The 27906-nt window shown below is 35.7% G+C and overlaps 1 protein-coding gene across 7 annotated transcripts; it reads left to right on the top strand.

Annotated features, from left to right (window-relative positions):
• Positions 1-453: 453 nt before the first annotated feature.
• LOC123694108 (reticulon-3-B) lies at positions 454-27894 on the top strand. Of its 7 annotated transcripts, none has more exons than XM_045639421.1 (7): positions 454-1539; positions 8918-8953; positions 22920-23127; positions 24972-25073; positions 26140-26246; positions 26984-27089; positions 27548-27894. In XM_045639421.1, exons 1-7 carry the CDS (start codon positions 804-806, stop codon positions 27600-27602), a joined length of 1350 nt encoding a protein of 449 aa, XP_045495377.1. In that variant the 5' UTR covers positions 454-803; the 3' UTR covers positions 27603-27894. The 7 variants fall into 7 exon arrangements, with proteins under 7 accessions (XP_045495377.1, XP_045495378.1, XP_045495381.1 ...); XM_045639425.1 differs by lacking the exon at positions 454-1539 and adding an exon at positions 2639-2820; XM_045639424.1 differs by lacking the exon at positions 454-1539 and adding an exon at positions 8691-8844.
• The last annotated feature ends 12 nt before the right edge of the window (positions 27895-27906 follow it).

The following is a 27906-nucleotide window of genomic DNA, read 5'->3' as shown; positions in this document are numbered from 1 at the left end:
ATGTTTCAAACTCAAATGCCAATGTCAAATATTTACTACATAAAGCGCTTAGTTAGTTTAACAAGTTGAAACTCCATAGAATTTGAGGCCTACATTTGAAAAAGCGCTCTAGCGCTTGTATTGCGCTATGCACTGACTGTTTTACCACGGTTTCATCGATTCCTTGACATTGACAGCAAACGTTTAAGAATAAATTTTTACCTAAAAATTTTAAGATCATATTTGAAGGAAAAATAAATTAAATATTTCTCATATAAAATAACTAAAACATTATTTCATGTTTTAATACTTTAAATTTATTATTATATGATGCGGAACAACGTGAGATATTCGATAAATGCATGTTATATTATTTAATTTCAGAACGATTGTTGTTTGACGTCGCCTTGTCGGTAAAACAGTATCACAGCTGAAACTCGTTGAATAAAGTCAATAATTTTCACATTTTCTTTAGACATTTTACAGAGCGTACAAGCTGTTACATATTTAGAACATAATTTTATTTTATATAAGTACACGTTTAAACAATAAAATAAACCTAAATTGAGTGTACTTTTTTAATTAAATACATTTACACCGGCAATTTTTTGCCCTCTGCATCGATAGGGTCGGGCTTATGCGATGAGTAATACCGTTTCTCGTGCTGAGTGACGTCGTGCAGCGGCAGCCGGCGAGCGGCGCGCAGACCTCAGTACAATATTGCAAGGAGGCACGAGTAGACCCCTCCGCACTCTCCCTCGTCTGTGACACCGCACCCATTATCTGTCAAGTTCTTAATCTTCCAATTATTTTTCTCGTTCAATATGGATAGCGCTGATACACTTTTAGCTGGATTAGCCAGCGGCGACCGGGCGCCCGCCGATGTATTAGTCCCTGAACCTGCAATGAAGCGCGATCAAGACTCGATGGATGACTTCGAGCACTTGGACCGCGAAGGGAAGAAGGAAGAGGTCGGCGAGTCCCCGCTGCACATGCCTCAGAGCACCACGAGAAATGCGACCCAGAGCTTTCTCGACATGGAGCGGGATGAGTTCCTCGACACACCTAGGGCTCCGTCTGTGACAGAAAAATCGGATCACCTCGCCGATAAGTTCACGGATAGCGAGTCAGATGCTGGTGAATCTCCCCTGCACCGCCCCGCTCCACCCGCGCCCCACGCGCGCGATCCCACGCCGGAGCCCTCCGCCCCGATGGATTCGACGCCAGCACTGATCCCCGCCCCTGCACAAAAAGTCCCCGAACCTGTTCCAGAGCCTACGCCAGCATTGAAGTCTGAAATGGTTGCCGCTCCCACGATAAGCGAACCGAAGGAGGAGGCCAAGCCTGTTACCAAAGATATTAAGGAACCTGAACCCTCTCCTGCGCTTCCACCTGCAGCCGCTCCAAAACCACAGCCGGTTCCTGAGAAGAAGGAGCCAGTCGCTGAGAAGAAGGAGCCAGCCCCCGCGAAGGCGCCGGCGGAGCCGAAGCCAGAACCGACGCGAGGCCCCACCGCGCACGTTATTGAGGCTGAGGTCATTTTCTGCCAGATGGGACTCGGTAAGCTTTTTATCATTCCTTATTTTAGAAATAACAATATATGTATTTATTATTTTATTTCAATTTACTTCAAAAAGAAATGTAGCTTTTTTCCGCGTTTCAACATACAATAGGTAGTTAGGTAAGTAAAGGTTGATTATAGTTGAGGTTTCGGTGTATCCAGACATCAATTAGTTACATCGTTCTTAAATTTCGTCACGAAATGCGGATAAATGAGTTTTTTGTATCTGATATTTTGTCATTTCGTTCAAGGTAACCTTAATCGAATATAGGTAGTCTGGTTTTAACAAAGGCATAAACGAGGTCGTATCGAGTGCATGACTGTTGAACCTGCATTTTACGAATGAGATAATTGCGTCAGTGTCGCGTAGAACGTCCCTTTGTCTAAAAGCATTAGGAACACAAAGAAGGGTGGATCGAGAGCAGACAGTGGTGGCGAAACTGGCGAAGCGGCAAGAGCGTTGACCGCTGCAGCGCCGGCTAACGGCACCCGCTGAAACCCACGCCGCTCACTGCACGAAGGAAGCATGTCTCACCTAGCGTCGGCCGCCAACTGATCCGAACATATTCGCTAATCTTATTAATATTCATATACGAAACCTTCGAATTCAGGATACACAAGCTATTGTTTTAACAACAATAAGTTGCGTTGTTATGAACAATTGCTAAAACTTACGTGGAAACCGCGTATGCTTTTTTATTATTAGCCGCAAAAATCGATGCATTCACATTTCGTATTTGTTACGTGACTCATTGCGATACCTTGTATGTCATGTCGTTGTGCGCACCTAAAAAAAATATTCATTTTCATAGAATTATATTATTCCTGTTAGCGTGAAAATTTATTATTTTATTAGTTTTCACCGAGAGCACGATAACTTGATGCAATTTGTTATCTTATCTTATCAGTGTCCGACGCGAAAGCCGCGTACGCGATAATGTCATTAGAATTAGATGTGGGGAAAAATTCTGGCAATGATGATTATGACGATACTGCTGAATTTCATCTGGCAAAAGCGTGCAGATGGACGCTGGTCGGTCGCGGGCTACGAGTGGAACCGTGTGACGTAGTCATGAATGTAGTGCTAATTTTAGCAGTTCAGAAGCGCAGCCCGCTCACAAGTGGAGAATCCTTAGCGGTGAGCTCACGTCCACCACACGCTTAAGAGTGCCTCGTTTTATAGGAATTTTTACATACGTAACGCATTTTTCCTAAGACAAAAGTTGAAAAGTGAATCTTGTGCAATACCACCATGGGGCAAGGAGACGATGCTGTCACACGTAAGTCTTATAACATTATTTCCGGGAGTTGGTTGTGGTGTTGGGAGCTATCGATTAGATTGCATTTCCTTGTCGTTTTGTACTGCTTCTTTTTGGATATTATCGTCGCTATCTAGTGTTGTATCAAAAGCTGTATCAAAAAACGATTCATAAAATTCTAAGAAGCTATTGAGTTATGATTCAATTGATTAGCAATATCGATTGATATCAACGGTTTTCGGTGATTAGTTGATGAATTAACTTGAAGGTCATCCAATAAAGCAGCAGAAACACGTAATGCTATACTTCGTCGATGTTTATCTTTAAAAGTTTTGTCATTTCTTAGTTAAAATACATCTGTATACCTACTTACATGCTTTTAAATCTTTGCATTTCAATTGAATAGGTTGTAAATGACATTCAAACGTGCGTTGCATGTATGTGATATTATATGTGTGTTCCCCGACGAGTACAATATGGGGGTCTTCAAGCGTAGAGTGAACAGGTACCTTCTAGGGAAGCGCGTTCCATCTTAGACCGCATCTCAGCTTAACATCAGGCGAGATTGTGGCCAAGCGCTTCCCTATTACTAATTAAAAAAAAAAAAAAATATTCAGTGAACTAAATTTAATAAAAATATACCTGTAACGCACTGGATACTTTATAATACTTATGTTCACAAAGCCTTTATAGAGAATGTACCAGCAGGGTTATCAAGCGACATGACCTAATTTCTGTGCATTCCCCACAGGCCCTTTGTTTGAGCGACATTTACCGGCGCCTACTTTGTTTATTTTGCACTCAATTATCCAACAAAGAGAAATTTGAACTTTGCCAACGTTTCCTGAAGGCCAGACCTCATTAAGATAAATGCGTCCTCAATATAAATAATGTGGAGCATTAACCAAATGATTATTTATAAACTTAACGATCGTAAAGTATGAGTTTCATAAGCAGATTCCCTATAATCGTTACGATGCCGTCGGAGAGTATATATCATTAGGCGTTTTTTATAATAAGTAGGTGCTAGGAGACATTAATATCTTGTGCATTAGAGTGTCGATTCGAAGCTCTGAGAAGTTGCAAGGTTTCCAAATATTGATTTTCTCGTCTTGGCTCTGAAGTCTGAATTATTAAGATACTGGCGAAACGTCGGCGTGTATGGATTTTGTAAAGGAGGCAGACGTTTTAGTGCCGTAATAAAGGCTAGGTCTGAGGGCGCAGCGGCGGCGCGCCGCCCCGATCGATAGGCCTCGACGCGGCCGCGCTGTCTAACCGATACTTATGTCACTTGTAAATAACACTTGTCTAATCTTCTGAGACTATCGCCTTATTACACCTAGAACAGGCAATTTATTTTTCATATATTTTCCAACACATGCTCGTCTTGATCATGGAAGATAGTTCAGAAATCTCACCGTGAAGTAATTTCTTTGTGGTGATGCAGTATTGCTCGTAAATATATAATAATATAATATAATAATATAAATTGTATTGTCTTCTTCAGTCAGGGTATCTGTTAAAATATTACAAGTTATAAATAACGATGAGCCAATTAAAAAGACAAATATAAAAAATGATAAATTTTTAAAAATAAGTACCTTTCCCTCGAACATTACACAAAGAGATGTTGATATGTAAAGAGCATATATCACAATGTCACGTTCTAACACAATAACGTACAACACATTGGATAAGGGTTGGCCCGTGATAACATCGTTAGTGGACAATGACTCATTGGAAATTTTATTAGTTGCCCTCTGTTCCCGTACTCCCGTAGATAGGGGTGCTGCGTCGTCCACATAGAAACGATAGTAGGTACAAACAGTCTATCGGTAGATGAGGTATTTAACCAAAAAAATAATTAATAAATTGCAGATGAAGAAGTTGAAGTTAACTTCTGGTTAGGTTAGGTTAGTTAGTTCCAACCTTTCAATGTAAACAGAAAAATATTTATATTCTAATACCCTAGGATTTATTTTTACGGTCCATTCAATTAAGATTCAATTCAGTCAAAATCTATACATATAATAAATCTGTAGAAGGGTCAATTCTGTACATTGGAAATATTGAAAAAATAACTAGCAGGGGGTGTTACTGGATCGATACCAAACCCAAATATGTGATTAAAAAAAAATTTTCTGTCTGTCTGTCTGTCTGTCTGTCTGTCTGTCTGTCTGTCTGTATGTGAAGACATCACGTGAAAACTACCGGTTCGATTTCGATGAAACTTGGTATAATTATACCTTATTATCCTGGGCGTAAAATAGGATACTTTTTATCCTGGAAAAATACGTAGAAAAAAAAATAATCTCAATTTTTCAGTTATCCATAGACGTTGTTCTGTAGTAGGTACCGCGAACACACGTTGCGTATTATTATAGACCTAGCCGTATTTGGGTCCAATAGATATTTATAAGATGTCATTGTCCGAGTTACTCAAAATGGAGAAATAAACCATCCACGCAAAGACCGACATCCGCGCGGACGGAGTCGCGGGCGGAAGCTAGTTTACAATATATTCATTTTTATGATTCGTTATAATGTTCAGTTCATTCCTAATGAATGTTCTAATATTTGACTTAAATACACTCATTGGAATTTCAATTGAAGCTCATGAAATTCACAAAGTTTTTGACATTCGTTGAATGTTTTATGCGGAATTTTACGGCTGGTGATTTTACCTAGAATGTAATTAGTCTGTTTATTCTTTGGCTATACCATCTTTGAATGATTCGATTACAGTGTTTTAAAAACAGTAATTTTATTTTATTAATTTTATTTATTTATTTCATTTATTTCAGATTAATTTAATATCCATATATTTGTTAGTAAAATGGCCTTAAAAACTATGTTAGTATTATAATAATTCTATTTAATATTAAAAACAATCTTATTTCCATTTACAACCTGCTTGTTTTGACCCAATTTTGTTACCTATATTTACGATACCATAATTTGTTTGATCAAATATTCATCATTGTCGTATTTATAAGTACTATTTAAAATTTAATGTTAATTGGATAGATGGATTTGTAACTATGTTGTGATGGATTTGTAGGTCATTAATATAAAATACAGTGTAAACAACCGCAAACGTCTTCGTGATTCTGTCTTCTGATTCGTCTTCGTGAGACAGCACAATTACCTCCAGTTTTGTGATGTCAATTAAATTATAACTTCTTTCATGATATTTTGCATCTATACAAGATATACCTACTTTCGTATGCCGCCTATAATGAAGCACGTAGTAATCAGAAATATTGCATAATCGGATATAGCAAACTGCGATCACATCTATTTATATTTTTCTTCTGGAATTTTTAACATGACAGTCGGAGTCTGAACGTCGCGTCGGTGTATTCTATCCTGTATCTACTATTTAGAATATCTCCCCTAATCAAAGAAATGTTATAAAAAACAAGTAAGTTCTGGAACTTTAGCTATTTTTTTCAATTTATTCTGTGTAAAAGTTTTAGAGCTCCTTTCTTTCTCTATTTGTAGTGAAGGTCATAGGGCCACAGTAGTGTCGAAATTTTTGGGAATGAACAAGGCAGGTATCAAGTAGGTAGTTCATTAAAATATTTGATTCCACCACACAGTCCACCCCCAAAAAATGACTTACCAATGGATGCTTTTATAAGTTAACTATAGAGAGATAAAGTCAGATTTATTAAAATTAAGCATTTTTAATATAAGTTTGGGTGATATTACTTCTGTGATAATACCCGATAAAGACAATTAGCATTAGATAGCAAAACTAACAATATGATGCCAAGTTTAAGGTTATATTGATAGAAATTTCTCCAAACATAATACGCATTATGTCTCGTTCCCATTGAATGTATGATGTCATGGCAGGCTGTATTTGGTGCGCTTGTGCAAGCTAGCCCATGAGTCATGACCCTGGGACTAGCTGCGGTAATTATCTTCGTTTATTACTTATCAATATGCAAACAGAATTTTAATGTCTTCTGTGCGCTGAAAATTTCACAAATGTCGTCACTGTTTTGCATTCTGTCTGGGTTTGAAAAGTTCCTGTCTTTTGAGAAAATATTTCATTGATATTTGATTAATATCGCTAAGACAGACTTTCAGTTCCCTATAGCAGTCTTCAAGCAAAACTTCGTTATGAGACTCGTAAATAATTGAGTTATAAAAACAAATTAAATTCAATACGTGCTCGTTCCACGCGTCTCTAATAGCATACTGAATTGAATCTTATAAAAACAAAGTTTCCTAAAGGTGTACTGTCACATGGCCCATAGGCAGGTGCCGGTGACGTCACTTCGCTGGTGGCGATATTTTTAACTATTAGCACAGACACTATAATAGGTACCACTATTAAAATCAGTGCTTCTGCCTATCACGGTGTCGCTGTAAACAGTGCATTGTTTGATAAGTGCTTTAAAACTTTCCTATGTGCAATTTGCACATCGATCATTGCAATTTTGACACCGAATTATGTGCCCTAAAGATGAAGGTTAATTGATGATTGACCTTTATAATCTTCAGACCAGAAGACATAGTAACAGAAGGAAATCGTAAATTTTCAGGAGTGAACATTTTCGTAGATTCTGATGCACAGGAAAATATTTGAAGTGAAGAAGAAACGTAAATAGTCAAATCTTATACGATTCTTAACCTAGACATTTCTTCTAGTCAAAATAAAAATTATAGCAATTACAGTTAAATGAGTAGGTAATTGAGCGTTTAAGAATATGGCATTTAATTGCATAGTTGTGGTTAAGCTGCTTAGAATAATATTACAACATTCGGATATCATTACAATCCGTTTTACTAGTTTTGGAGTTACAATTTAGAAGTACCTCGTTATCCAAGTTTAATATAGCGATACTCGAAGAATTTTCTAGATATTTTAGGTTTAAATGTACGTTAGCAAAATCTACGTTTCTTCGAATAAAGAACTTACGTAAAAGGGCAATCTTTTTAGCTCAATGCAGGCATTATTTGGGACGGCATTGTGGGCCGTAATCCCTCATTTCCAAAGGACTGTACTCCCAGTTACCTTGAACTTGTCAGTCAGTTTTTTGTCATTGTTCTCGTGATAATTTTACATCAAGGCCGCGACTGGCTCGTATCTCCACAACGCTCTGCTCCGTGACTCACTCGTCAGCCATTGATTTTGATGGAATCAGTATTTACAATATATTAGTCGTATACGATGCAAGACATTTTATTTTTATTTGCAATTTTTTTTCTATACGTGGTTTTAGGTTAATTTCTGATTTAAAAGTTGCAATGAAATACGTACCCTAGTTTGGCTAGAAGCAAAATAAACGTTATATAATTTTTCAAATAATGTCGTCATAAGTAGGGTATGCCCTGATTTTTAACCAGGGCAAAATTTCGCTAGCACATTTTTCATATTCATATTTTCTAAACCTTATGTGTACATTACAGTATATTTTGTAATGTCTTCTATGCTATAAGTATGTACATTCTACCCGGCTACATAAATAAAAAACTTGAAGTTTAGCAAAGGTATTTGAAAGAGGGTTATCTTCATTATAAAAAAAATGTAACGCATTTCATCTTAATTCAAGTTTCAACTTATTTGATAAAGTTTCCATAAACCTTTTCTTAAATCCTAGCTATAAGTTTGTTTCTTTCAAAACTGTACTTTTTATTTATGTGGAGCCGGCCTTAATATAAACGCTAAACTATCGGTGGCGGGTATGGTGTGTTTCCGTTCACTGCTTGCGCTACTAACATACTGTTGAAGCACCATCCTTCTGACTAACTCACACTCGCTCGCTGGGGCTACCGAGCTAGCATGTGTCGTGTGACGTGTCTGAAGTATGGGGTAATGCAGCATGCCAGGAGCGTAGGGTGCGCATTGTCTCGGCGCATGCGCGGGTCGAGCGGCGCGGGCGGGCGCGGGGCGCTGCGCCGCGGTTGCCAGTATCGACGCGAGAGTCAGGCGCGGCGCGCGCTCAGTCAGCCGACATTCGGCTTTAGTAATTACGTAAAGTGTCACCATGGCGAACTCCGGACCTTCCCTCTGCAGCGTACTCGACCCGCGTAAGTGTCGCGGGCCTCGCTTCGCTTGCCTCCTATCGCGACTAACCCGCTAACGCGCAGCCTTCTCTTGCAGATGCTTGGTTCGACCCGCAGAGGCTACACCCTGAAGGTGAGTGAAGGCGGGGAAGTGGGAACGGCGACGGGAGAGGAGGGCCGTCGCCAGCGGCGCTGACGGCGTCCACTGTGTAGTGTGCTTTCAGTGTTACGGTGACACAAATAAAGGAGTAGCAATCGATCGTGTCGGTGAGTCCGGGCCGCGCCGCGGGACGCGAGGCGCCACCTGACACCACCACTCTGACAACAAGCCATAACATGACAGCTCTAATTGTGTCGCTTCACCTCACTGATCCAAGATTGCTCGTTTATCTTGCTCGGACTAACACTAACATTTCGGCCTACCGTCTACACGACACCGTTTAATTAATAATTGCATTGTAAATAACTCTTTTATTAAATTGCCTGTGTGCCTAACTTCTCATCTAAATCTTCCGTAATGTTTATGTTGCAATCAACAAAGTTTTGAGTTTAATTTAAATAATACTAGGAACACAAATACAAATACATACTTACATGAATTTATTCGGTAGCAACTAAAATAGCTTCGGTCAAACTTATCATTACGAGATAAGGACTGGATATTAGTTGAATTAAATACAATCACGGTGATTAGGAAAGTAATTAAAAAGTAGATAATTAACCTTTACGAATAAGACAACAAGATGCTAAAGTACCTACCATTTCCAAACGTATGCTCTAGATATTCTATGATATTTGGCAAAAGTTCTCCGAATTATGCTAATTGAGTTAGCGATACTTGCGAAGCGTCAGGGGTCAGGTAGAAATGTATTGTTGGAACATTAGCGGTTGTTAATTACACAAGGTTGCATTGTTCCCCATCGCAGTAACGCGATCCGACAGGTGCCAGCCACTTGTAATCCAGTCTCCCTTCAAACAAGTACTCTTTTGTAATTTTAAACTCACGGCAGGGATATGTAACCAGCCAGGAACGATCACTTGACTGCACTTTTTGTAAATTGTTTCCTTTGTTTGGTGGTTTGACTTGAGTGGCTAGGTAGTGTAGACGATGAAGGGACAGACTAGGGTAGTGTATAAACGGCATGAAAATGTGGCGTCATTCCAATTGATGTTATCTGTTTTAGAACATAAATAAAGATCATATTGAAGCAATAGCTGAGGCACAAATCCACGCAAAATAAGATGCTTCCCTTTTTGGTAGAACTATTTTGACTTGGCTAGTCATGTGTGATACCTAATGTGTCCGCACCCTTATCGTTTACGTTCCAATCGTAATTAATTAATTAATTTGTTTATTTAGGCTGAGTCAATATATCATTAACAGTCTACTACAGTATATTTTTGACCGCCTCCTTGGTACAGTGGTTGACGCGTGAGCGTAGAACCGAGGGGTCCTGGGTTCGATTCCCGGTGGAGACGAAGAAAACAAAAATGTCTCGGTCTGGTAGGACACAGAAGGCTGATCACCTACTTGTCCCTAAAGAAAATCGATCAGTGAAACAGATGTATGCATAATGCGTCTTCCCCTTACCCCACTACGGGGACACGGGACTTCACACACACACACACACACACACAGTATATTTATATCTGAATAAATATACAATATTGCTGTGTATTTAATTAAGTACATAATAGGATAAAAATATGTGGTTATAGGTATTCCAGAAAATAAAATAATGTTGCTGAAATGATACATTAGTTAAAGTACCTAATTGCTGTAACTGAAGAGACTAATAAACATGAAATCTCAACATTTACAATGTCTCATGTTTTCCAACAATGTACGAATAAGTGATAACATAATAATGAAATTATTAGTTTTCCGTCTGGTCTATTTTTACAATTGATGTCTGAGTACTTATCTTGCATTTGATAATAATACGTAATCTACAAGTTACTATGGTGTTTTCCATTGCCTTGATATGAATAGTTATGTCCAGTCATGTAGTTAGTTATGTTATGTTGGTCTCTAATTTATCTGTGGTTGTGTCACCGGCATGCATCCTCGCCGTGCGCGTGTTTACCATCCTACTCTTATCATAGATAAAGTAAGTGAATAGCTTCCAGATTGCACTTTATTCCCTCGAAATTAGAACTCTTTTTCTAACTAATTTTTTGAGTGGCCAAAATTGTTTTTGTTTGAGAGTTATGTTGTTATGGGAATGTCCTTATTCCACTTGAAATTTTTGATGTTGGAATAGATTGGATTTAGGACTTATGAGTAGATTTCAGTTGTCTTTTGTTTTTGTCTATGTATTTCCTAACAAATAATGTTTTGATATTATACCGGAGCAATATCAAGTAGGTACCTATTTTATATTCCATAGTTTTTTTCCTGTTAATTAACAAGGTGATGTTGTGACACACACGCAATTAATTCTTTTTTGTAGATGTTTTGGTAGACATTTTTTATCTATTTGAATAAATAAATTTAACGAACGTACATAGATTGTAGACTATTATTAAAAGAAAAAAATTATAAAGCAGGTAATCTATACATATAATAAATCAGTAGAAGGATCAATTCTGTACATTGAAAATATTGAAAAAATAAATACCAGGGGGTGTTACTGGATCGACACCAAACCCAAATACGTGATTAAATAAATTTTTGTCTGTCTGTCTGTCTGTCTGTATGTGAAGGCATCACGTAAAAACGAACGGTTCGATTTCGATGAAACTTGGTATAATTATACCTTATTATCCTGGGCATAAAATAGGATACTTTTTATCCCGGAAAAATACGTAGAAAAAAAATAAATCTTAATTTTTCCACGCGGACGGAGTCGCGGGCGGAAGCTAGTAACTAATAAACCTATACGTTTTCCTATAGACGAAAAAATACTTTTTATTTTGGATAAAATTTTCCGAAACATTTTGGATAAACTTTGGTTTTATTTAATTCAATCTTGATATAAAGGAAACAATGGATCTCAATATCATTATTTTTTATAATATCAGTCGTAATTATACATTTAAAAATTATATAAAAACGTCGAAATCGACCTTGTACACTGCACTTCGATTATTTCGTAAAGTAACATTCAAAACTGGTTCACAATTGCACGAATCGCACCTTTATTTGGATTTTCATGAACTTTTTGCTTTAAATGAGAAACAATTTGTTGAAGTGGAACTTTACTTTCCCGATTAACATCAAACGTTTATTTAACAGTTGATTAATCTCGAAGACTTCACAGGCGTTACAGACTTGTCTGATGTGTCGGTTTTTGTTGCAATAATGTTCTTTTGTTACATTTATAGTTGTTTGTTTCTTGGAATTACACAGATTCGTGTTAGCAGTGATCAGCTGTGTCCATTATTAATAATTTTAATGCCACTCTAATTATTTCACATCGAGAATTGCCGAATCTAACGTAGTTTATTGTATGAAAAATTTATTGTTATTTTGTACAATGATTCGTCATACCCTATCACTTTCTATTGTAAAAATTCTTCGTAGGTATGATCGTCATTTGTCATATATATTATCACTTCAATGGAATAACTTGTGTTCCTGGGCTTGCTGATCGGAAGTTCAAACCCATTAATTGTTCATGAGATCGTTTATAAAACATACGATTTCTAACTCGGTTATAACGTAGCTTGCAGGTCTATTAGCTCGTCTGTTATCAGCAGATTATTCTGCGGATGAACTCCCCCCTCATCTGCGCCCATCACTTAAGAGCCTATACTTGTCTAGCTATATGATGTACTGATGTAGGCACGCTAGTACGGACGTTATTGATTATTTCTGTAGACGTTTCATGTTTGAAATTAATCATGATCAAAGGTTAGGTTGGACTGGATCTCGTATAGTTTTCCATTTATTTCTTCCCATCTGTATTAATCAAACATCGATTTGAAATACTTTTCTGTATTATTCTACAAAGTCAGCAACAAGAATTAAGTCCGTATTTATCTTTTTTCTTATTCTTTAACTTTGAGTCTTAGGACTTTACTCTTATCTCTTATTCGATCATTGATTTCTTCTTTCCACTATTGCAATTTTTCCCAATACTATAGCAGTAGTTCTTATAGGGCATCGAAGTGACAATGTAACGTTCTGAGATAGCCATTTGTTGTCGACGGGCGCGCGAGTGGCGCGAGCTAGAGACGGGGTATTTTTGTCACAGCCGTGGTCGCCCATTGTATTTCTGTTACTGATGCTACTAATTCCACGTCTCGAGTCTGTCACTCATGCTCGTTTGATTCACGTGTAATTTTGTTTGGTGGAATATTTCTGGATGTGCGGAATGCGGAAATGCGGAAGCGGGTTTTTGTTGCACTTCTGGTGTTCTTTCCTCGATATTTAGAAAATGCCAGTATCATTATAATTAATACGATTAACACTTTTAAAATATTGGCATTAAACAGTTGAATGAAAACGTTCTGTACGTCATTATTTAAAACCAGCATATTTTAAAAGCATAATGTTATAAAAGAGCAAATTAATAAACTATAAATCAAAACAATGAGCACCTGTTCAGATGTTATATAAACGTAAGGAATATATGAATGTAAAATGTAAATGCTCCGCAGTCGATCATTGCGTTTCGCTAATTCGGAGATCTATAAATACAATGTTCGTTAGGGAACATGCGGTCACAATATGCCAGTTACTAGATAATATTTGTTTATATCACACTTTGAAATTATAAATTTGATCGTATTGTAAGTCACCCTACGAGAACATGTTAATCATCAAATTTTAGATTCCAATCCTTTTGAAGATGAGCAACAAATCCATTTATAATAAATGCTTCAGAATTCGTTTGATGTACCTAGTTGAGCACTAAATGCCAAGTAGGTCACTTTTTTCTTTGTCAAGAAATTCACCTAAACCTTCTTTGTTATCTTTAGCCGTATTTTAAATTTATCATAGATCTTGTCTCGACTCATGAGTCATTCGTAAAATTGTCGAGTCATAATGAAAACTATTATCAATTGTTATATTTTGTGCAAATTAATAAGTCATCCATTGCGCAATTAAAGCACAAGTTTTGCTAGAAATACCTTCTATAGTTAACTTCCAACGCAATCGTCTGCAGAAGACGAAAATGTCTGCAGTATTGAATACATTTTTGGCTCCTTTTAAATTGCCTTTTTCAGTGAAAAATTTTCAATAGAACGGTCATATAATTTTTTCATGGTCTTCAAATTTCAATTAGGTAAATTTTCTGAAAGCGACGTTTCTAAATGGTTGATTTAAATGTTTTAAATGGAAACCATGTTTTGTATCTTTTATTCGCCCCATGGACGGGATTCCATGAGTGTGCAAATCATGAAATAGGAAAGTAAGACAATGGCCCTCGATGTTGGAGCGACGCCAGCCGCCGATCGATCAAGATTGCTGTCGCAGAATTTCTTTTGTCACTCGGGAAATAACGTATGTTCAGATTTAATAGAATAGTTCCGGGAACTTATTGCTTTTATTAACTTTATTACATTTCTATCGTTTAATATATAGGAAGGGACATTTCAAAAATCTCTAAATGCAGTTCTATTTCTTTATGAAAATAAAGGAATGTATCCTTTCCCAAAAAATTCTATCTCAGGTATTTAAAGTAGGTACCTTTTTTCCTGGGCTCATAAAAATTTTCCACCATTTTTTAAGTAAATTTATAATTTGAATATTGAGGTAAATTTTGCACCAGAAAGTCGTTTAGTTATCTTTTTATATTTTAATGAATTATAAGGAAATAAAAATAGCAACTTGGTTCTTTACTTTAAATTTTTCCAGCTCCTCCCTGATGTTACATAACGCGTGTTCTGGCATAAAGGTCAGTTTTATTGACTCCCCACTTATTAGTGCACGTAGATGTAAACCAGAGTCCTCATGAGACTATAAAATTTCTGATATAACTTGCCGTAACGTAAGTTTATAAGTATTATATACCCTCTTTTATACAATGAATGATGTGATTAATATCAGCATTTTGTATAGGAAAACTTGTAACAGTAAAATAGGTCTATTGTTGGAAATAATTTTGAAATATGCTCGAATATTGTATAGCCCCTTGAGTTTCTAGTCATTATATTTTTATGGAATTATGTATATAAAACTACAATGGAATTTATTTAATAATACAAGTTTTAGTCAAGTGAGTATGTATTTGTTACCGATAAAATCTCATCTGCCGTCGTTGATGTCTCATTACTCTGGCCTTTGGATAGATATTTCACGTCCGTGATGACCATCCCTTTGTATTTTTCCAAATAAGGGACTTGTGAACTGTTTCAAATTTCCGCTTTTACTATTGTAGGTGGTCATTAAATAATGCTTTAGACAGCGACTATAGGGGGGGGGGGGGGGTAATGAAGCAGGATGTTTAAGTAGTATGTTCGTGAATAGGCTGGAGATAGACTAAATGCATAAATGACAGCATAAATGACGATAAGGCTCCCTTTGAGAATGTACTAATGAGATTACACAAATTTTCTTCGGGTCTGAATAGTATAGACATAATCATTGCTACAGTCTTGCTATAATGTTGTTTGTTTGCCAATTAATCTGTAGTAGATTAGCTGCCCAATAAAAAAAATGTTCCTATCGTATGGAAATTTCCGATACATTTCTAACAAATTTAGTATAGAAACCTGCTTTATATCAACTGATTTGACTAAATGATAAAAAAGTGTTACTAATAAACACTTGACTCATTCATACTCGTAGTTGTGACTTTTAAATATGTTTTTCATGTTCATTTGAATTCTTTTGTAATAGATGCGATTTTATATGTTGGTGAATTTATTTAAAAGCATGATTCTATAATTATCAATTCAAATGCTGTTTTGTGTTAACATGTATAGGTAAATTACATATAGTTTTGTGTTTACATACATATATACAATATTTTAACATCTCATTTTAGATAATTGATTAATATAATTAGTGCAGGACCATCGTAGTTTTATGTTCTATTATGTAAAAAGGTCATAGACTGTGTAATTCGTTGAAGTTCAAGCCTTATCTCGATGTATTTAGGTGAATGTTTCGTTATCAGTAGTCTGTAGAAGTCTTCGGCTAGTTGATAAGGGCTGTCTCACATCGCTGGCGTGGCGACGGCGATGACCGCAATACACGCTATCACTTATCTTAGTCTTTAGCTTTACCTTTACCTAAAGAGTTGGAAATCCTAGAAACATAGTCTTGTACTAACAGATATTTCTTATATTTGGCATCCGTAGAAGGTGCTAAAATTCTCACACACTAATCGCTACATGAATGTATTTAATTTTTCGCATAAAACATCGAAGATAGAACAATGTACATTTTTTGCGATCCGACAACTTAACACTCAATCAAATAAATATTAGTGCTACCACTAAAAACTAATTTACATTTATTTAAATAAGTACCTACTTACATGATATAATATGCAGTTTTGTAAGAACTAATTTATTGCTACGTCCGTTAATTTATATTATATTTTATAAGTTTGCTGATAAAAAATTGGAAAAATAATTGTGACAATTTTTAAATGGAATTATTTATATCGATGAAGAAAATCTCGCATTTTATTATATTCTTCTAGCTTGACAAGTGACCGTGTTTATTTCATCATACTCGGTAAAATCATAATATTTAAAACTATTGTAGTATCTATTCTGTGGTATTGTGTCGATCGTGGAATCTAGCTGGTCCGTCTGTTCTCAAAATGACTTCCCATTTTTCTTACATATTGTCTTGACGCTCATATTTTTCGTAGTATGATAGTATAACATAACGGTTTAAAATGAAAAATTTCGGTTTATTTATAAAATGATTTTTTTTATATTTCGAACCAGTAGCTCCTCCCTTACCTTGATTGATCTAAAAACAATGTACAACAAGTAATAAGTACAATAGCTGGAGAAGCACGTTCAGTCTGAGTGTGCTCTAAGTAAGTGGCATTGACCGTACTTCCCCGCGCCCCCGCGCCGCTTCCCCCCCGCCCCGCTGCGCGAGCGCATCTGATCACCAGCGAAGTGTTTATTTTGGCAACAGCTCTCATCGATCGCCATCGATGCTTGTGGCACGCTTGAGTTACGACCCTTGTGACTTATCTGTTATCGAATGCATATTATGCAGCATTAAATTTAACTGTCGTTATCGAGCAGTTTGACGTTTGACCTCATCTCTTTTAGGTGAAATAATATGTTTTTTTTTGTCGATTTTATCTACGAAGTTCACCTTTTATTTCAATAACTGTTAAAATGTCGTAAAGTTATTTTTGAGGATTCTTGCGAGGTGAATGTTAGATTGTCTCGAAGCTCTTGACGTGAACTAAATCATACATTCGCAAGTTGAATTTGTTGATTCGCTCTGTTGCCGCTATGTGAAAGTCCAATTCGACAACGTACCAAATAACGCTTTCGTTCAATGTTAGGAGTATTGTGTTATTTTCCAATATCAGTAGTTTGTGAAATCTTATTTTCGGAAAAAAGTTATAAAAGATGCTTCAATGGTATTGTAGGTGTAATAGTAGTGAAAGGTACATCATTTGTTGAGTTTACATTGTCTTTTTATTTTGTTTTACCTCCGTCAATTTCCAGCATAACATTTTCATTCAACAATCGCCTTTAATCTATGTCTTCTTGTCAAGGTGAATTTGTTTATATACAGCCTCCTAAATTTCCTATATGCCTTGGATATTATTCTGAAATGTAAGAGAAAGTACGTAACCTTCAATGTAATTCAGAAGAACAATGAAAACTTTCCTCAGCGAATGTTTTGAAGGTGAACAGCAAAGAGCGGCGCATCTTTTTATACTCGTCACTGCGCTGGCAGCCTGCCGCACGACCTACGCCACTAGTACACACATGCACTCAATACAATTCTACGCTAACTTCTGTATATAAAAATAGTTTACTTCTTCGTTTTCCACATCTTTCTTCTGTAGAAAGTATCTACTTCTTCCTTTTCCATCTCTGTTATAATGTTACCAAATGTTACATCTCAATTGCTTCATACTTATTCCTTTGTTTTATTGTTACGATTCCAAAGTCGGTATATTCTTCCATTGCCACTGGTCTCTTCCTGTTGTGTTGTGCTTTGTTTTAATATTTAGCATTTATTGTATTCACTAGGTAACTATATTATTATGTAGACACTAAGTGCATATTTAAATCGTCTTACTCGATTACTTGTATGTAATGTTGTGATGTTTCTTTTGTAATCTCACCGTCCCGTAGGTATGATGTTATTTTGCAAAATCTTTCCATACATGTTGTTTTTATTGCGACTTTATAAATGACCAAAATTGGTAATTTTGCAAATGATCATTTGCCTATTTGGATATTTTATAAAAGGATTTAATTTCATGACCTACACCACCCAAAGCTGTAGCCTGTATCTCACAACACATGTGGACAATGTTTAAACATTAACATTACACTAAGGAACTGGTTATGTCCTCACCTCAAGCTTCAAGAGTTGTGACGTCACTCAACTGGTTCGCGATAACTTTCATTGCCTGAAGATATTTTTACTTTTCGGAGAGGCTATATTTGGTGAAATCTTGCATTTGTTCTCGATCAGTTGAATGCTTTTTTATAGATTTCATTAAATAATGTTTTTCTTTAGGTAACTATGTTTTGTAACTTAAAAAGATTAATTTTGATTAAGTAGGTTTGATTTTTGTGATCAATAGTAATTACTTGTATATGAGGGAGTAAGATTAAAAGAAAAACTTGAAGATGTCATGTACATGTAATATGGTTAATCTCAACTAAACTTAATTTAGTTATATTACTTAATATATTAATAAGATTTATATAATAGCATTTTATTAATTTATAAATCTTGAGAAAAAAATACCATAAGGATTATATACATAGTTACCTAAATGTTTGTTCTGCGGAAGTTATTTTAATCCTTATAAATCTTCTACATTGTATTAAATACGATACGAATGTATACGGTCGGATTCAGTCTAACTTTTTGTTTCATCTTCCGTTAGCTGTAAATTGAAACGTTCATTGTAACTTTATCTCAACAGAAAGATAAGCCAACGCTTTTAATGGATTTTTTTGTCTGGTCTGTAACATATAGAGTTTCTTTTCAGATATCAAATTTTCAGACATTAGAAAGTACCTATGTCATGAAAAAGATGCATATATTCCACTAGCTGCTCCGCGCGGTTTCACCCCCGTGGCTCCACTCCTGGTGGTCGTAGCGTGATGATATATAGCCTATAACCTTCCTCGATAAATGGGCTATCTAACACCGAAATAATTTTTCAAATCGGACCAGTAGTTCCCGAGATTAGCGCGTTCAAACAAACAAACAAACAAACAAACTATTCAGCTTTATAATATTAGTATAGATATATTGCTTTGATATAGCGACAATGTGTTACAAAGTCAATGTTTATATAACGCAACATATTTTATATGTAATTAATCTACATATTATATCTAAATAAGCATAAATTTTGTTTTATCGGTAATCGCTTAGAAGTAGGATGACCAAACGCGCTACTTTCTGTGGACTGTTTGTTTGTTTTTGAAGTTTAACGGAATACATTTTCCATTACCATTTTTATCTCGATTGATTTAAAAACCAGTACCGTTATAGATGCTCGTTTGTTTATGACAAAATTATTGAAATTGAAATGTTTTTATTGCACCAAATAAGTTTAATGCGCTTTGGTTATTTTTAGAGAAAATGCAGAACGTAGCAATTATTTAATTAAATTATCAGTACTTCATATGCAACGTTAAAGTTTAGGAATCTAGAGAATGCAATATACACAATATGATAAAAACGGCATTTAATTTATCGTATCGTCAATTTCGTCGGTCCATATCTCTCGAATCTCGATGCACAGCGATAGCAAATCGAACTCGAACCAAATCTCGTCACCTTAAATAAAGATAAGTGCGTTGTATGGTGAGTGAGTTGGCGGCGGTCCGCTCGGGCCCGGCGGCGTGGAGCCCGCGCGGTGACGTGTGTGAAAGGCGGCGGCGTGGCAGCGCGGAGGCTCTGCCCTCCCGCCTCGGCCACTCCGTCGACATGGCGCGCCCGAAGCAGTCGCCTCGCAACAACGCGCAGTACGTTGACCTCCCCCCGAGAGGACCAGGTACAAAACCTACCCTTTTATTTCAATTGTGAATACCTTGTACGGTTTTTGAGTGAAGTGTGCGCCCGCGCGGCCAACCTTAACGCAGTTACACCGCGTGTAAAAGTGATTACGTGGACAACATATTGTTGGATACCATCATCACAATAGATTTTGTGCGTGTCGCGTTTATTTCACGTTCTCGTTGTAGGAGAGATGTGTAGTATCATTGTTTATCTTATCGGATCACCAGTTTCTGTCATGTTTTCGGTTATTTCAAGGAAACGAACGCGAAACACAAGTCATGTAAGACACGGCAGAGCGCAGGTCTTTGGCTTCGCTCGAAGCTAATAATTTCGCAGTGAGAATGTAACTAGTAAGCGGAAATTAAGTTGCATAAATATGATTTAAAAGTTATTTTACCATAATGTTACTTTCCATTGCATTCAAAGAACATTTCATACGAGGCCTTTTTAACAGGGAGACCATAAAAAGTTATAAAACATAGATTCATTAATATTAATTAAATTTCATTTCGTGCATAAAAATAACATTATAAATATATTGTTATTAAAAAGTGTTAAAACTTTTACTTATTTTGACATTCGCCTTTCTATTTGATATTAAAAAACATGTTAAAATTTAGTTTATCATTATAAATTGGAAAAATTCGATATTATTAGTTACGAATGTGTCATAATATATCTAAAAATATAAATTATCTTTATCTCGATTCTAATCACGTAGGCGTTCGTTCCCATCCGTCGATAGGTACCGGTTTTCATCAAATTATTTACGACATTTCTCATACCTTCACCACTTTACACTTCTTTATTTAACGGAGCATAACTATGAGCTTTTTAAAAATATACCTTAATTTTACCTTAAGTAAGTTAGTTAACCTTTGAAGATGACTTTGACATGCACATGACTTTCACGTGAATTAATTTTGTGTGTTCAATTGTTCGTTTCAATGTTGTTCAAGGGATAATGAGCATTGAACATCTGTATCTATAACACTGACGACTCGAATATAATATGTGCTAACGAATGAAATTAACGCGGTTTCGCGTACTGGAAAATAAATGTAAAAGTGTTTATTAAGCAATTTTGCAAATGTTTATAATTTATACAGCAAAATTATCTGTTTTAATTCATCGTTGGATAGGAGTATTTTTTTTAATCAAAGATACCTATATTTTTATACCGTTATAAATAAAATAATCATATAATCAAAGCTTAACAGGGCATGTACTTAATTTAAAATTCATATTATGCGTTTACTGGACAATAGAACAAATAATGAATAAACAATAACATACATTTTTTTGCAATCCATTTAAGCAAAGATCATAATCGCGTTTAGGTCTAGCGCTTATACACTGATAAAAACCTTACGTGCTCACACTCTACAAGCAATTACCCAGGAAGGAAACGCGTTAACACTTGTAGGCCTGCTCGGAAGCGACCGCCGGCCGCACCCGCCGTCCAGCCACGCGAACGAACCTTTGAAGCGGCCGTTTTAATACAACCTATCTTTAGTAACGTACCAGAATAGAAAAAAGTTATTTTACATCGGCCTGTGTGTCACCAAGTCCCTTTGAATTATTCACAATGCTTCCTGTTTTTTGTCCAAATTGTCCCATATATTTGAAAATTTTGGCCACTATTTTTTTTTAGGTTTATTTTTTGTTGCGAATTCGCACGTTTTGTATTTTCGAGTACACAATTTCAAAAGGCTGCTTTTCCTCCCATTATGTCCTCTCATTTTAAACACTCAACAATAGTATTTGGTACAGAACATTTTTCTTTTTTCTACTGTGAACTAGTTTTGACTTTTGCTATTTGTAGAATGGAAACATTTATATAACTTTAGTTTAGTATACTGTTATGGCGTGTCTTAATACAAGGAGCATTCATTATACCTGTTTACTTTCTCATTCGACTATTATAATATGGTACAATAGACTGTACTTAAACAACTACCAAATATTTTATGAGTTCACAATAATTGAGGCTAACGTTTCCTTTTATTTTGTTGTTGTGGTCCACTAAAATTGTTATTTTACTAAACGGAATGCAGTCGAATTAACATCTTTTATTTTGTCATATCCATGCAAACACAATGATGTACACAACCTATCACTATTGAATACTGTGATTATACTTCATTTTAATACCGAAGATATTTCCTAGTTGACCATTGTACAAACAAGACCATTCAGATTATTTTTTTCCTCCTCACTTTCACTTTATAAAATACAGTTACAGACCTTCACTTATATCTTACCTTAAAAGTCGAGTACCCACAAGCGACAGAAGCAATGACGACTACTACATAATCACCATTATTAAAAAAAATATAGCCAATATTAAAATTTATATCTACCGGCATCTGGCATCAACATTTCCCTTTTTAAGCTTTTTCCTCATTCTTGATAACGGTCGTCATTGTTTATTCGATCCAAATATCTATTGATGATAAACAATGTGAAGAGCTGGGATTTATTTTATTAACCGACTTCAAAAAAAAGGAGGAGGTTATCAATTCTGCCGGTATATTTTTTTTTTTTTTTATGTATGTACACCGATTACTCCGAGGTTTCTGAACCGATTTACGTGATTCTTTTTTTGTTCGATGCGGGATGGTGTCGAATTGGTCCCATAAAAATTTTATTCGGATAGGCCCAGTAGTTTTTATTTTATGAGCATTTTTGTCTGTAGGTATTTGTAAATTTTGCAAGTGCAAGTTTGAAGTCGGTTGTTTTTAACGCAGTTATCACTTGTTTTAGATGTAGATTTTAGGGTGGTGGCCCTACCGCAGCTTTTAGTTAAATTTTTAACTAAAGCAATATCCCAAATAATTCACGATTACGTTTGCAGTGAGCCCTCCTTTCCACTTAGATTAGCATATGGGATAGTGTCCCGGTTGCAGCTTTTAGACAACTTGGCTGGAGCAGTTTCTCTAACATAGCCATGTAATGTTCGCAGTGGAATCCCTGATCTACTGGCGGTCAGCCCCGCGGTCGGGCGCGGCGCTGGGCGCAGGCCTGGCGCTGCTCGTGGCGCTGGCCTGCTGCTCGGTGGTGTCGGTGCTCGCCTACGCGTCGCTGCTGGCGCTCTCCGCGGCCGTCGCCTTCCGTATATACAAGAACGTGCTGCAAGCGGTGCAGAAGACGAACGAGGGACACCCCTTCAAGTGAGTTGTTTTGAATATATCGATCAATTCATAAGGGAGACGTTACCTAATAAGACGTCACGAAATATAATTAGTGAAGGTAAAGAGAAAGCTAAGATAATCTTTTTTATTTATTTAGGGAGTAAGTAGTCATATAATTTATACCGTTAATCAGATTATAATATATGTATGTTTAAATGTTAATTGTCCATGCAAAAATAAATAAAGAATTTGTATATTGTTAATTAATGCAAAGCAATTCATAAAATCTTATATGTTGTTGTGCATGTTTGACTTTTTTATCGCCTAACAGATGATTATCAAATGATTAAATTAATAATAATGAATATTAATAGCTCGAATAAAATGCGTAAGTTATTGTTGGATGTCAAAATATCAGTGCCAATTTCTCACTTATCTCGAAAGTATACAAAGTTATCTCCATGAATATTAAACAAATACACCTTATCACTTTAGTACATAACTGCATTAAAAGTAATGCGGTTGAGGTTATGCTGATTCGAGAACTGTTATGTATTAGTATACAAATGCTTGTAATTTTTTTAGTAATTTTTACATAGGGCCTACCAACGTACTTATTTCATACATAAATATTTTTTATGAATATTCTATGCCATCGAAGCAAAACTAATGTCCTATTAAAATATATAAATATGGTGGATTGTTTGACTTAATTTATATCAGTAGCATATTTTTTATACATTTCATCATAACTAGAAAATTGAATTACTCATCGCAATATAGGTACCTACTTCTCAAAAAGTGACATCATAGCTTTTTATGACGCCAAGTCAGATAAAAATTAGCAATCTCAGTCATCCAATTGGAACGGTGTTGTCATAGTGTCGCATTACATTTTAGAATAGAACAAAATATGTACCTGTGTAATGTTATTTCTTAAACTTATAACAATACGTTGCAAAAAGATTTCACTTTTGTTGTTGCTTACTTATGATTAGTTTTGCGCAAATGGTTTTGTCAAGTTGTGTTGTATCCTGAGAGAAAGGGGTTTCTAAAAATTAATTGTTGTATGGTAGAGGGAAAATATTTCAGATAATTGTTTTGGGCAATTAGGTTATCAGCTTTATTATTTGGTTTTAGTCCCTGCTACCTACCCTTCTATACTTTTCTTATTTATTAAGTGAAAGTTTAAATTAATTTAACAAGTTTTTTAGAAAGCATAAAAGGCACGATTAGCATTAAGTTCTGTGTTTTTCAACATTTTATTTTAGTTTTTACTACGACTAATTTTTCTCCGGCGAAGGTCTCGACCAATGCATCGCCCACACACTAATGCTTATGTACCTATTGAAGTTCTCTAAAGGAATCAGAAATTACTCATAAGTCATTAGCAATAATAAATTCTACGTGTACTTGTATGTGTATGTGTATGTGTTGCAGTCATCTGGTTGAATCTGCTATTTAATTGAATGAACCTTGAATGACGCTTGTTTAGTCAATGTTCGGGCTAGTCGTTCAATTGAACGTCGTCATTAATGCTTATGTACCTATTGAAGTTCTCTAAAGGAATCATAAATTACTCATAAGTCATTAGCAATAGAATGAACCTTGAATGACGCTTGTTTAGTCAATTTTCGGGCTAGTCGTTCAATTGAACGTCGTCATTAAATGAACGCGCTAGTAATGAAGTCATTCAATCAAATAGCAGATTCAACCAGATGACGGTGACATATACATTTTGAAGATCAAACGTTTAGAACTTACACACTCCTAAGCCCCAACAGATACTACTTGTCTTAAAGTGAAGCTCTTAGGCTTCGGAAGCTCCTCAAAAAACAATAAAAAAAAATCAAAAGCTAACGAAGACATGTGTCCACTTCCAGATGGTTGCTAGAGAAGGACATCAGTGTGGGAGTAGAGCGCGCGCAGTCGCTGGCGGCCGCCGCCACTGCGCACTGTAACGCGGCACTGCATGAACTGCGCAGGTATGGTGTGATAATTATATGTTAATTTGTTGTTTTTTAGGATACCAAGTATGTAATTTGGAAGTAACATAAACATGTTTAAGGCTGTGAGTAAACGGGTCATCGACCACCACAGCCACTGGTGGCTAGCGATAGCCACTTGTCATATTTCTTCATATTTTTTGACGCGAACACTTCTGCAGCGAGTGAAAAAATGTGACAAGTGGCTGTCGCTGGCCGCAGGTGGATGTGGTCGGTGGCCCGTTTGCGCAGATCCTGTGTTATTATTTCATACAAAAATGAAACATGGTGAATATATTATTACCGTTCGGTGGTGATTTATAATTTATTTGTTTTATTATGATGTTGTTGAATAATGTTATTTTACTTGATAACAAGCATTAACATCACTACAAGTGATATTTAAATCTATTGAGACAGAAGGATTTATTTTTTTGTTGAATTTGTCTTCATACCGACATTAGGAACTAGTTTTAGCAGTGTAAAGAGATAAGAATCATCTACATAAGTGATACATGTTGCATAAAATATAAGATCAAGGAGATACTAATGTCTATAAAAGTCACTATCATATATTGCATTTAAAATTGAATAATAAAAGTCAGCTGATGAAGTACTTTGTTATATGAACAGAAGTAAATCGGTTTAGAGGTAATAAGTTGAGTGACTAAAATATGGCTATCGTCAGCTTAGCGCTCTAACGCGTATGGCAAAGCCTAAGTTCTTTTGAAACCTATTACCTAGACACCAATCTCTCACAAGAGATTATTTTATTTTTTTATTTTTAACAATTAGATCCATTAATGTTAGTAAGTATCTTTTAAACTAATGTAAGTAACTATTATAAATAATAATAATTAATTATCTATGGACAGTCGCTTTGAATGGTCAAGTGTACTCACAAAGTGTCACTATCACTAAAGGATGACATAATATTATATATCTCCGCAGCTGCAGTTACAATCATAAGACTGTTGCTGCTGTTTCATGCGTATCGAAATCGAATAATGAATTAGTCATTTTTAGCTTGAATACTTTAATCAAAGTATCTGGTGTTGGTTTGCAGGCTGTTCCTGGTGGAGGACCTGGTGGACTCTCTGAAGTTCGGCGTGCTGCTGTGGTGCCTCACATACGTGGGCGCCTGCTTCAACGGCATCACGCTCATCATACTCGGTCAGTTATGTTTCTTGCTGTTTATTCTATTATTTATACAAGATTCGCGGTAAACATGTGATTAGCGCTGTGATTAGGACTTTAAATAAAACTGCGTTTAAGCTTGCACGTATTTTATTAGTATGCGACTGGCGACATAATTATACACTAAATTGATAACAACTAAGTACCAGATGCAGTGGTAGGATCTCTTTTCGGTACGTTAAATGGTGCATTTCAACTATTTTATTGATACAATAATGCATTCGACTCTTGTTCAAAAAGTTTAATACAATATACTCACATGCATATAAAAGAATATTATAGGTACATGAATGTTTTGAGGCCATTTTTTATTACTGGTCATTTCCATATATTATTATTATGTTATTATACTAAACATTTGTAATGTAAGCACATTATAATGTGAACATAAATAATGATTTGTTACTTTAAATTAATTTTAATTTAAATTAATGAAAGAGGTTCTCAATTCTATTCTACCTATTAAATTTTTATTGAATACTAGCTGACCTGACAGACGTTCACTTTCATGGCCGTTATGTTTTCGCATTTTCTTAATTTTCTAGCGAAAATTTCTTGAATTTTTCTTGTGTAACATCCTTATGACAATAACAGACACATAATCGAAATCGGTCCAGCCGTTCACGTGTGATGCCGTGAGCTGTGACTAAGGGAATTTATTTTTATATAATATGTTGCCAACGTGAATAAATGTGATATTTAACACTTTGCAGGCTGGATAGCGCTGTTCACGCTGCCCAAGGCGTACGAGCTGAACAAGGCGCAAGTGGACGCGAACTTGGAGATCGCGCGCGCCAAGTACCACGAGATCACAGCCAAGTTAGTATATACATATTAACGTGGATTATTTTTGTTTGGATAGTTATTAGTTAAAGTAGGTACAAGTAGCTCAAGGCAAAGTAGGGAGAAGAAGCAATGTAGTCTTATGAATATGTCAAAAAGCAAGATGTATCCTAGATATTCAGATACGACTATTTATGATTTTGCAAGCGTCTAATTTGTTTTTTTTTTTTATGTATATATTGTATTAATAAAATATAAGGGAAAGGTTATTTATTAAATCAAATCTAAGTTCTGTCTGAATTCATTAGATAGTCATTAAAATTGCCAATAATTAAAAAACTATAGGTTTCTGCAGCTACTTACCTTATCGTTTTTGTAATTATTAACTGTTACAGCTAAAAATAAAACCACTTTTTTATAAATTGTATAGCTTTTATTTTTTTGTAATTTTAAAAATGTTTATTACAATGTTGTAACATGTTGTTGTGTTGCAGGGTGCGAGCGCTGGTGCCCATCGGCAGGAAGTCGGAGAGTGAGAAGGACAAGTAGAGAGAGAGAGAGAGTGAGCACTACGTTCTTATTAGCGCTGGAGTTTCACTGTTTGTTATATTTATTGTACTATTAACTACTTTACGTGTAAAGCTTTATGAGACGAGTCATGCGGAGTTTATTGTATTTGCTTTTTGAAATTTTAAATTAAAATAACTGTCGAACCTATTGTTGTTTTATTGTAGTCGTAAGCCCCGCTTGATTTACTTTTGTCGATTCGTTAAAACGAAGTTTTGTCATATGTGTAAGAGATTTGACCGTTTATGCGAAAACAATAAAGATTTTTTTCAAATATTGTTCTTTT

Source organism: Colias croceus, chromosome 8 (assembly GCF_905220415.1).
Source record: "Colias croceus chromosome 8, ilColCroc2.1".
Classification (NCBI taxonomy): Eukaryota; Metazoa; Arthropoda; class Insecta; order Lepidoptera; family Pieridae; genus Colias; species Colias croceus.
This window is presented reverse-complemented; position numbering and strand designations above follow the sequence as displayed.

What these genes read in the sequence shown, in the direction of transcription:
- LOC123694108 (XM_045639421.1), top strand. Translation starts at nt 804, where the DNA reads ATGGATAGCGCTGATACACTTTTAGCTGGATTAGCCAGCGGCGACCGG. An exon ending in CATCACGCTCATCATACTCG is followed by an intron (nt 26,247 to 26,983) that starts GTCAGTTATGTT and finishes AACACTTTGCAG; the next exon opens with GCTGGATAGCGCTGTTCACG. An exon ending in TACCACGAGATCACAGCCAA is followed by an intron (nt 27,090 to 27,547) that starts GTTAGTATATAC and finishes GTTGTGTTGCAG; the next exon opens with GGTGCGAGCGCTGGTGCCCA.